The sequence below is a fragment of the Chelmon rostratus genome, chromosome 11 (genome assembly GCF_017976325.1).
Source record: "Chelmon rostratus isolate fCheRos1 chromosome 11, fCheRos1.pri, whole genome shotgun sequence".
Taxonomy (NCBI): domain Eukaryota; kingdom Metazoa; phylum Chordata; class Actinopteri; order Chaetodontiformes; family Chaetodontidae; genus Chelmon; species Chelmon rostratus.
Genome location: NC_055668.1, coordinates 584768 through 596875, shown reverse-complemented (window position 1 = coordinate 596875; position 12108 = coordinate 584768). Strand labels below are relative to the sequence as shown.

Here is a 12108-nt window from a genome sequence, read left to right as displayed (position 1 = left end):
AGTTTATTTACAATTTCAATATCTTTTAGAACTGATAAAGACCACTTTAAGCGTGATGGGATACATCCAAACATCACTGGTTGTAGGTTCTTGGCATGTTGTACTAACATAAGAACGCAAAGATAAGTGCAAAGGACAGCACACATAGGCAGAAAGGTATCTCTCCACCATAACGTGACCCTCTGCTTTACATTCCTCAAGCCTTTCAAAGGATGTCTCTGTCCCAGTCAGGGATCTGACACTCCTCTTCTCCTTCTTCATCAAATTCTTCAGAGAACCAACCCCCCCACCACAGTCACCAATCAGGAGTAAGTTAAAGCTTCTACTGCTTAAATTGGTTAAGAATTTTGAATTCCCTTAACATTTCCAAGGCAGCCTTTAAAGCATTAGACACTCTATTGGCCAGATCTTTAAACAATAAAATTAAGCCTCATAGGTCCTTCCATGCATTACAGTAATGCAAACAAAAAGATTCTGGGTGAGCCAAAGACCTGTCCAAGTACGTAAGTGTTTTAGTTGTAAATATTGCCAGAATTTAGATCTGGGAAGGTCAAACTCTAACACGATCTTATGAAAGCGTTTTCTTCATATAGATCTCCAACTGTGAAAATGCCTCCATTCACCCACTCTTTAGGACGAACATATGCTTGACTGTGTATTAAGATAAGGGTTTATATTAAATGTATGACATATTTTCCTCAAAGTATCCTGCAGATGGGATCGATACTGATGGGACAATTTGGTAGACTGGCAGTTCAACAGAGGGAGACAGTCGCTTCATCTCATACCATGGGGGAGCCCTTTCTGGGGGTAAAGCCCACAGAGCTAAATGTCTTGCACTGAAGGCATAATGATGAAACAGCAGCATGCGCAAACCTTGACCTCCCTTATCAACTGAGAAGTTGGAGCTTTTCCAAGTACATCCAGAAGAGTTAGCCATTTCAAAGGTAATTGCTACATATTCTATCAAAATGTCAAATGTCAAAAACCTTTCTGGGTATTTCAGGGATTGAAGGAGATTTATTTATCTTGTTGTATGCAATTAATCTTCAATATGTTCACTTTGCCCTATAAAGACAGGAAAAGTGAGGATCACAATAACTTTTCCTCAGCAAGGATTCCAAGTTTTTCTCCATAATGACAGATTAATCCTGAATGGAGACCTGAATATTCATATCATCAAAAATAAAGAGCCCAAAGCAGAGGAGCTTGTGAATTTACTGGACAGCTTTAAACTTAGTCACACAAGTTGTCTGAATGTGACATAACTTGTGTGACGTCAGTGATGGATGGATGGAGTTGCTTAAAAATGTCAAAACTGTGACAGACGCTCAACCATACCTGGTGGTCAAAACCTACTTCTACTTGTTATCAGCTGTGTTCACGCCTACTGCTTCCTGGGGTCAGAAGACTTTTTTTTTTTTTTTTTGAAACCGGGCCGCTGCAGTAAGAACACAGCTTTTGCACATAGGACACATGCTGCACCAGGTAAGCTATCTGGGAGGCCCACATACATGCATTTTACTCAGGTATCAGCTTCTTCACTGCGCTAACTTGAGCAGAAAACTGTTGCTCCTGTCCAAGCCAGCCTTCAATGGTTCGCTTGGAGCCAACCTTAGGTTTGAGTATGCATTGACTGACAAAATGTACGAGTGATTTTTATTGGCTCCTTTTATGTCTGTGAGTCCCATTCGATCTGTGGATGGGGCTCTTGTGGTTATTATTAGATCTCAGATGGAAACCAAGGGTGACTGGTCCTGATCTCAGACTTTGGAACATCTTGTTTTAAACTCCTCCTTAAAACATTTATGGATTTTTGCGAAGATTAAATGTGTATGTAACCAACCCATGCATGTGTTGTTTGTGCATGCACGTTCCTTACCCATATCCAGCCAGGAAACCCAGGCTGGGTGGACTGACTTTATCATTGAATATGACCATGGGAAGAACCCCACATGAGGTGGGGGCACAGCCTGCGATGGCAATGTCCCACCACTCCTGGTTCCCAATGCTGTTCAGAGACCTGTCACTCTTCAGGGACAGCGTTATATTCAGGTAACCATCTTCATTACCTACAATGCAATTAATCAGCTGTGTTAAAACAGACATTTTAGTAGTTTCTAGTGCAAACACTGGAACAGGCACTTTGCCACCAACTGGTAGAGGAGAGAGTGAAAAACTGTTTGTTACTTGCGACTCTGTACTATACTTAAAATATATAAAGCAGCCATAAACTAATTTTGGTTTTCCCCGTCAATAACCTACCCACCTACCTAGTCTGATTCTAGAAATGATTTTGCATGTTTTAATATTCTTCATGTTATGAAAAAACCTTATATTTTATACATTTTAACAGTGAGTCAGGGACCTTTATGTAGCTGACTGACTGGTTTGGCTTCAGCTCCATTGGGGGCGCGGATGTAGTTAGGGAACATATTAGGAACATGCCTGGGAAAGAGACAAGACATCATTTATAAGATATATATGCATTAAAAAAAAACACTTGAATTCACATAAACATCGTTCCAAAGAGTAAACCTACACAGGCCCAGTGCGATTGCCAACCAGTAATGAGGCTAGATCTGCTCTGACTGGGTTCCCAGGTTCCAGGTCTATAGAGTGTTTGTCAAAGGTGTGTTCCACTGTCCCTCCTTTACCCAGGTCCCTGTCAGAAACAGAAATCAGTTTTAAGAGGTAAAACATTCAAAGATACATCACATATACCCAGTAACATTCTATAGCAGAGGAACTGTGTTACACAAAGGAAAATAAATATTTTAGAGTAAAGAGGCACAGAATTAACAGCAATCCAAGTAATGGATCTTGTATTCTCTCAAAGGACACTTGTCATTTCACTTATACTCAGATAAATTTGGATTGTACAAAACTGATACAATGCCAAAATGGTGACAGAAAGTTGGAACTGAAAACCAGTGACACTGAAAAAAAACTGACAGCATAAAAAACATTTGAATTTAAATTGAAAAAAAGACAGACATGATGAAAAAAGATTGTCATTGCAAAAAGCATCAAAATCACACAACAAGCGAAAGAATGCACTTAAAACACTTGGCAGCATCCTTTGTGTATGACTTGGTCCAAATAGTGAATACAAGCAATCCAGATTGTTACTCCAATATGGTGGTTAAATTGTCTCTTACACTGCCAGTGAGAAGTGCAGCACATGAGAGGAGATTCTCAAATCTCAACATAATAAAAGCCAAGTACAGATCTCATCTGTCCCGTACTTGTCTCTCAGCCCTTATGTACATAATACATTCACCTGTCAAAGTTGACTACAGAGACATTTGACCCAAAGACAGCTTTGACCTGTGGATGGACACAGCTAATCAGGAGCTCAACCAGTGACTGAGACATGCATCTTTGTCATCTACCATGCAGGAAGCTGAAGCAGAAAGCAGTGAGGGAGACACAGAGGATAGTGTAGAAATTGCCATGCTAAGTATAGGGTGTGTGCACATCACCATCTCCTGGTACTCACCTGAGTACCTGACTAAAACAGTTATGTGCACCCCTGCTTATAGTCACAGGGGATTATATCACATTTGACTGTAAGAGCTACATCTTATTTGAAGAATGACATTAAAGACTAATGGGAGGCCAGATGGTGGTGTCAGAAAAAGTCCTGTTACAACCTAATTTAAAAAGTTATATCTTTTATGGCTCTTTTAAAATATCTCAGACTCCTGAAGAATTGTCAGACTCAGCTATAATTTGCCATCATCAGTATTCTGATGTAGTGTACAGTTTACAGCAGTGGTTCCCAAAGTGGATACTATGACATTAATTTAACATTAATTGTGCCTTAAATCAAGTTAGAAAACTAGATTTATATGAGCCACATTTTATTTTAGATTTTCCAACATACTACAACAGAGGAAATTTGCAACATGACAAAATCATCCAATTGAAAGCAACAGTCAAAATAGCAGCTGTCAGAATAAGCAATGGAAAAATTTGTCACTGTACAGCAGAGATTATTAAAAATACCATCTGGGAACGGCAGGGGGCTTACAGCTTTTACAAACTTTGGGAGATACACAACACTACGACTATTACTAATAGTACTATTACTAATACTACTACTGCTATACTAAAACATAAAATCTTTGTGAGATTGCTTCCACTTCCCTAGTATAAAAGAAAATTAAGACAAGGACTCGCCTCTTCCATAGTTAGACCTCTGAATTGTGTTCTGTATTAAACAACAACAAAAAAAATCCTGTGTAGGGGTTTACAAAGGTTTTGAGAACCACTACTGTACAGCATCATTTGTGTATTGTCATCTGACACAACCAACTGCTGTAGCATGCTAATGTTAGTTGGCAATTACTCGGCTAGATTAGTGATAAGCATAATAGTATAATGGCATTTTGTAATAAAGGGAGCAATGGTTTTACCTCTGGAAGGTCCAGGCCAGACGTAGTGTTAGGTCAACAGGACTTCCAAGTAGTTCTTTAATGACCTCCTGTCTGCTGGGTGGGCTGATCCTCCATACTGATCCTGAACTGCCTTCGATCATGGCTGTCACAATGTCCTCATAACTATAGAGAGTGATGAACTGCATGGCTACCTAGTTGCACATATACACAAAATTATGGATGAAAAATAGGTATTCAGAGATGCAGCAAACCAAGTAGGACACACACAAAGGACAAATTCTACAAATTCTATCTCAGTTTACACTCTTCGAATATACAGTAGACCTAGAACACAGTAGCGATACAGTGCTTTGTCAGTGCGCGTCTGACCAAGGTTCAAGCTGAAACAGGAATAGTAAATGGACTGTATTGATACAGCGCTTTTCAAGTCTGACAACCACTTTACAACAAAAGCCTACATTCACACATGGGCCTGCTCTTTACGAGCATGTGTAAGATCTGAGCATGCTAAAACAAATCATTTAGTCAGTTATTAATTTTTTTAATGTTATTTAAAGTTATATTTATGAGGATCGGGTTATGCCTGGTTGTTTTGCCAAAGAAGTCAGAAATACATTTGCAGATGAGTCTGTTTTGTTGAACAGGTCACAACAATGACATGGGATATAAAGAAAGTCAACAAGAACTGCCCTCTTTACTTCACTTCATATTCATAAAACAATTTCTGGAAAAAAACAATACATTTGAAGGTCATGTTAGAGATGGTACAATCAGCATAGTGGTAGGGAGAAAAACCATGTGATTTTATTGAAAAGAGACAGAGACGAAAGGCAAATCAACAAGGCAATAACTGTGAGGATGCAGAGCTACTGTATATATGAAGAACATGTGAAAAAACATTTTAGTGTGCACTGTATCTGGCAAAACGTTTAAGTCTCTTCTCCACAACAGTGAAGAGTATTTAGTTCAATTTAAACTGATAAATTTAAAAACTGAAAACTTCTTCCAGAAACTTATTCCAAAATACAAAATATGAAGTTGACTATAAATATGTCATTAGGTTTTACTTGATTGTATTAAAAATCAATATACTAATTCTGCAGAACTTAAAGTGGGACTTGAAAGTACTACTAGTAATGAAGTGTACTTATTTTCTGGTCCTTTGTAATACATAATTAGCATGCTTAATTAAAATGTACTTTAATTTCACTTCATTTTAAATATATTTCCAACACATTGGTGACATAACACAATTGTACTCCAAGTGTGTTTTGAATGTTTATGAATCATGATTTTCTTTCGTGTACTTCAATACACTTACAGTTTGTAAAACTTTATGTTAACATACTATTTACACATCAAGTATTACTCAAGTTGTACTCTTCAACTACTTGAGTACACTTTAGTATACTTTAAGATGACAAAAATAGCAGAAAGCGCAGTTCGTACATTCTTCAAAAAGTATAATTTAAGTTTAATATTTTTTTCACTTGGGTACTACAGCGCTTAGACAGCAGGAAAGACAAAAGGTAGCAGTACATAGAGACAACACAGAAATCAACAGTGAAATTAATACACACCGCATTGTCTCCAAACTTTTTTGTGAGCTGGTCATATTCATCCTCTGTGAAGGGCTGGATGGATTGTTGCTGCACACTCATGGTGAACAGGGGCTAGACATAAACACAGAAAAAATACACAACTGAATACATTTTATACACTGTGTAGCAATGCAAACACCAAGGGACCTTTTTGGAAGTTTTGTTATTAAAATACAGTAGCAGTTAAATGTTTTCTTTCTGATTTGGTTCGGTTTTGTTATTTCCTGTTTTATGTTTAGGGTTTACCGTGTCATATTTTACTTTAATTTCTGTATTTTCCCGCCTGTGTGATTGTCTGATTGTTTTGAGTTTGGTCTGTACCTCCTCTATAAGGAAAGTGTCCTAAGACAACTTCAGCTGTGATTTGGCGTTATATAAAAAGAATTGAATTTTCAACTGTTCCTTGTCTGTCTTCCCTCCCTTGTGTATTTGCCAGATCATCATCATTCCTCCTGTGTCGTTCCTACCTTTCCTGCAAGTTTTATGTTTTTTTTCAGTGCTTTCGATTTTTGTTCTGGTTGTTTCTCTTAACCTTGCTTGCTTTTGTTGGATGTATGGAATCTCCAGAGCCAGAGCTACAGCTGCCTCCCAAGCCAGTGCCCTAGCCATCTCCAGTTCCTGCGCTGCAGCAATCTTCTGAGCCAGAGGTGCAACAATCTATTGGCCCAGAGCTGCAGCTATCTCCAGATACTGCTGACCTGCAGCATTCTTCTGTAGTGGGGTTTCATCAGCAGTCTGTTCCCCTGGACTTACCACGTCCCCCACCAGCCTCCTGTCCTACTTCCCTGCCGCCAGTCTACAGTCTTGTTGCCCTCTCGTTCAAGATTCAAGATTCAAGAGTCTTTATTGTCATTGCACATGTCAATGAAATTTTCATTGCAACCCCCATGTTAGATGGTAAGAAAGACTAGAAAGAGTGAATAAAATTAAGATAACTACAATAAAATAAACCAACATGCAATAAAAAAAAAATATTTGTGAAGCAATTAAAAATATAACAGAATGAAAATACACTAAGGCAATAAAATATACTAAACAATAAACAATAAAATATGATGATATACTAAAATGTATATAATTATAGTATATGTGTGTACATAAAAGTCAAGTACACAGAAGGTGCAGGTGGAGGTAGAGGTGGAGGTGTAGGTGTAAAGTGCGGTGTGCAGTGTTCACAGTTCACACAGTCTCTCACTGCAGTGAGGGGCTGCTGGGGGTGATAGCTCTAACAGCTCTGGGGAAGAAGCTGTCCCTCAGTCTGTTGGCTTCCTGCTTAGGTTTCCTGCCACTGGTCGTTGGTCCTGGGTCACTTTATGGGCTTCTAGAAGGGATTTGGCTACACTGTCAGCCTCCAGACAGAACTCCACAGTGGTTCCACCTTCGCCCTTGGACTCCAGAGGGGTTCTGCTTTAGCCGCCGGCCTCCAGCGGGCTTCTATCTTCACTGCCCGTCTCCACAAGCATTCTGCCTTCGGTGTCTTCCTGCTCATCCTGAGAGGTTCCACCTTCTCCGGCCACCTGCCAGACCCCCAGAGGGATTTTGCCTCCATCATCGGCCACCTGCCATACATCAAGAGGGGTATCCAGTACCTTTCCACTCATGCCTTCAGGCCGTTCATCTGAAGCCTTCTGCTCCCTCCCTGTCCAGACCCCAGGCTATCCACCAGAGGTGGCCTGCTCCATCCATGTCCAGTTTCAGGCAAGCTGAAGTTTCCTGCTCCACCATTATCCAGCCCCAGGCCTGAGGTTTCCTTCTTGCCCCTGCCTAGTCACCAGGCTTCCTGCTTGAGATTCCCTGCTCTGCGTTTGCCCAGTCCACAGGCTGCCTGCCTGAGGTTCCCTTTTCACTCTTCCATTCTTCAGCTCTATGCCCACTTGCCCCTACGTCCCTCCTCCAGAATCCCCTCCACCCACCCAGGGACGTTTGGGAGCCTTTTCTGAAAAAGTTGATGTTGAGATGCATCTGCTACTTGAATTGATATGAACTCTAATCTGTGGTGCCATGACTGACCTTCATGTTTTAAAGAAATTATGGACTATTGTTTCTCTTTACATAGTTGAATGGTTCTTTACATTATATGGATTATTGCTGTAGTTGAATAGGGCTATCTATCATATACCTTGGGACAGTAACAACCCACTAAATAAGTTTTGACAAGGCACACCTGTGAACTAAAACCATTCCAGGTAACTACCTCATGAGGCTGGTTGAGATAATACCAATAGTGTGAAAAGCTGTCAAAGCAAACCTGGCTACTTTGAGGAATGTAAAATTTATACATACATATTTTGCCTAGTTTCACACTTTTTGTGTACTCCATAGTTTCACATGTTTATGTTACACAGCTTTTGTGTAGTCAGTACCAATGTACAATATATAAAATTGTCCAAATAAAGAAAACACTGAAAGAGACCAATCTTTTAACTGGTACTGGAGGTCTGCCAACTATATAGTTATCATAACTTTCTTAAGCTGTATTTTTTTGTAATTTAGGATGCAGTAGAACCGATTGCCATATGATTACCTCATATCCTCCCAGCTTAACAGTCACTGTGACATCGATGGGGTGGTTGACGACACCCACCACTGATCTGACCAATGAAATGAAGAGAAGGGGAAACCAGATGATGCAGATCAAGAAGAAGATGATGAGTCCACCCATGCCATATTTCACTATCTTCTTCTTCTTCTGCCCTTTAGGCTGTGGGTATTTCTGAGGGCAGAAAAAATTAATGTGGTCACTCGTTAGCCAACCGTAACATTTGGCCCATTTGGGCCACCCCTGTTAAAGATTAACAAATCTCCAACCAACAAACTCCCAAGGCAAATTTGTCCCAGGTAAGGGGCCAGAGGAAGAGCGATTCACAGGCGCAGGATGAATCGACAATGTCAGAGCTGCAGAAGTTTACCTGGAGCCTGCTGAGACTCCTGAGTGTCTGGTAGCTGGGTCTTGGGCCATAGGGCCCTATCCAACACAACTGGAATAGTTAAATGAAGTTGTTGTCATGTGAGACCACCACTCAGCAGGTGGAAACCTGAGAATCTGCTCGTGGACACCCACAAGGTCGTCAAGCTGAAGAGCAGCAAGACTTTTAGTCTTGATTGGCTAATGAAAAGAAGCTAAAGCTAAAGCTAAAGAAAATGTACCAACAGTCTAGAGGGACTTTGGTGGTCACTAATGCAAAAAACCTGAGTGTGGGAGGAGTTTGGAATTGGAGTTCCCGTTTGTAAGACTTGGCTCAGGCTGTGTTTAGCAGGGGAGGAGAAGTGGGGATGTTGTCAAGCAGTGGAATTAACACTATGAGAAACTCTCAAACCCAACCAACATATCCTCAGTGGAGGCATGGTCGGAAGACTTGAGGGAAACCTTACCCATGTCTCTGGCAGAACTCTGTGAGGCAATTAACCCCTTGATGCCTGAATTTATTTAGAATTATATTAAAAAAATAATAATTCTTTGTGTTTTTGCTTTCAAATCGATCCTAAATTAAGAGGAGTTTGTTAATTTTTCTGTAGCACATACGATAGACAACAGGCGTTAATGCTTGCATTTAAGCATTAAATACTACTAAATACTTTTTTTCAAAATTCATAAATGTGCATCATAAAAGCCACAAAATTGGCTTACAACCATTACATTGTAACAACAACACAACGGATGTTGCCATTTTAAAAAAAGATGGACTGGGGGTTGTGCTCCAGTTATCAGTGTATCACACTGTTCAACCTTCCCTGGAAAGCTATGAGCCATTTGGCCCTTATTTCAGCAAAGTGAGAGCTGTGCCCATTTTCTTGGCATGAGTCAAACACACTGATCGCAGGTTAAGGACAGTGTCCATTTGGGGACATCAGAATTGCTTCTCTGTTCTATCAGATAATGTATGCCTGTAAATATTTTCCTACATCAAGGTTATGGTACTTCTAAGTGCTTTCCAAAGGCAACTGGACTTGCTTGTGGTTCTAGAAGACATTTCACCTCTCATCTAAGAGGCTTCTTCATTTCTAACTGACTGGTAGGGAGTCCCAGGCATTTATCTTCTTGCAGGATCACTGACCTGCCTGGCTATCATGTGAGTTCACATGAGCCATGGTGTTAATGGTAAATTGTAAATGCACTGTATAAAGCACTTTGTAGTCTGTGCTTAAGTCCTTTTTACAGAAGTCTGCATTCACCCATTCATACACATTTTCATACACTGGTGGCTAGGCCACCTGCTCATTTTGAGTTTTAACCATTCACACAGCGATGGTACAGCATCAGGAGCAGGTGATATAGTTCTGTTGGCTTCATTAGACCATGATCTCCAGCACATACTGGGTGGATTGCTGTCAGGATAAGCAGCCAGGATGAGAGTCAGCACCTCCGAGTATGAGGCCATGGTTCATTGCTGGAAAATGGTGGGTTACTACCTCTGTGTTGGAAATGAGTTGTAGCCCTAAGTGAAGGTGAAGGGGCTTGCGCATGAGTGAGGACAAAATGGAGCTTGAGATCGACAGGTGGATTGATTGTGGCATATGCAATGATGCGGACCTCTCAATCTAACAGTTAATCTAGACTCCAACCCTTACCCATAGTATGATCATGAGCATCTTGGGTAGTGACTTCGACAATGAGATAATGAATGCAAGTTTCTCCAGTGTCTGGCAGTGCTTTGTCATTGTTGGGTCCCTGGAGATTAAGAGCAGGGTCCTGACCTGATCTATATGGAAAGTGTCATGAAACTACTAATGCTACTGAGTACTGAACAGATTTTCACCTGTGAATATACTACAAATAACTTAAAAAGCCCCCCACTCCCAGACAAATACCCATATCCCAGAAAAAGTTATTTGGTCTGCCATCACATCACTGTACTCTTAGATACCTTCTCTGTCTCACGGCTGCATTTAATGATGAAGATGTTGGCATAAATGTCCTCCACACACATCCAGTTTGATAAAGACAGAGTGGTGTCAGTCCAAACCCAGTCCATCACTGCTCGCAGCTCCACCAGGAATGGCACCAAACGAAACCTAAACACACGCTCAACATCCATATCATACTGCCAATAAATGGAAATTAATTTTTTTCACTGTTGTTATTTTTTCATTGCACACACACATAGGCCTGAAATACACATATATGCACATACAGGATCAACAGAAATGCATTACTTGATGTGAAGAGATGTCAGAGTGATTGGGCAGCTACATAGTCAGGCACTCAAAACAGGTTCACCAAATCTCTATTATTATAGGTAAACACACTGTATCTACCCAATTGTGGATGTCATGCTTAGAAAGAGGAATTAAAATTCTAATTAAATAGAATGCAAAGTGAAACACATTTTTGATTCTTGGAACCTCTATTCCAAATGTTCATTCTGTGCTTTATGTCCATACCCTTGGAAGAGAAACAGGTTAAGATGGTTGTATTTCTTGGTGAGGAAGTTTCCAAGGATACGAGTAGGGTATCCACAACGAATCTGATAGGCTGACAGGCCAAAGTAAATACACTTGACAAAGTACCAGAGCTGGGCCACAAAGTTCTGATTGAACATCCTAAACAGAGAGAATGAGGGACAAGAAAAAAATCTAAATTGCAGCAGTATTCTGAAGACTCATATGGTATCATACTGGAATGATGCATTTTTATCTACCATTGATGAAGTTATAATTGCTCATGAATACTATAAAACAATAAATACATGATTTAGTTTTTAGACCTTTCAGTGACAGCAGGTAGGATAAAAAACATCCACAGGTGGATCCCAAACACAAGGGTCACCTGCAAGGAAGGAATGACAGAGGGAGGATTGGAAGGGTGTATGGAAAAAAAACAACAACAAAACGATCAAATACTTTGAATGCAAAAAAAGCAAATTAGTAGAGATGTTCTAAAACAAGGCAAATCTTAACATGCATGTTTGTCAAGCTAACAAATATTGCAGGCCACATAGGGCCTATCCAAAAGTCACCTCGTTTTCACTACTAGCATTAGTTAGGTGCACCATGATGTTGATGAAACTTGTCAGGGGACAAATTTGCAGAAGGCTTTAGGGCATTCAATCGTTCGCAACTGGACCTCGTCAGTTTGTCTTAGAAGACGTTTCGCCTCTCATCCG

General features: G+C 40.3%; 1 protein-coding gene across 3 annotated transcripts in view; it reads right to left on the bottom strand.

The window, feature by feature from the left end:
• The window catches only part of piezo1 (piezo-type mechanosensitive ion channel component 1), a 105726-nt gene that overhangs the window by 1758 nt on the left and 91860 nt on the right, over nucleotides 1-12108 (bottom strand). For 2 of the 3 annotated variants that reach the window (XM_041947486.1, XM_041947487.1), the window contains exons 44-52: nucleotides 11710-11771; nucleotides 11387-11545; nucleotides 10870-11017; nucleotides 8529-8717; nucleotides 5984-6076; nucleotides 4422-4594; nucleotides 2543-2665; nucleotides 2369-2448; nucleotides 1883-2072 (exon numbers count right to left, since the gene is read on the bottom strand). In XM_041947486.1, coding sequence (XP_041803420.1) covers nucleotides 1883-2072; nucleotides 2369-2448; nucleotides 2543-2665; nucleotides 4422-4594; nucleotides 5984-6076; nucleotides 8529-8717; nucleotides 10870-11017; nucleotides 11387-11545; nucleotides 11710-11771 — 1217 coding nt within the window. Of the gene's footprint in view, nucleotides 1-1882; nucleotides 2073-2368; nucleotides 2449-2542; nucleotides 2666-4421; nucleotides 4595-5983; nucleotides 6077-8528; nucleotides 8718-10869; nucleotides 11018-11386; nucleotides 11546-11709; nucleotides 11772-12108 lie in introns of those variants that run through there. The other variant, XM_041947488.1, reaches the window with a different exon arrangement.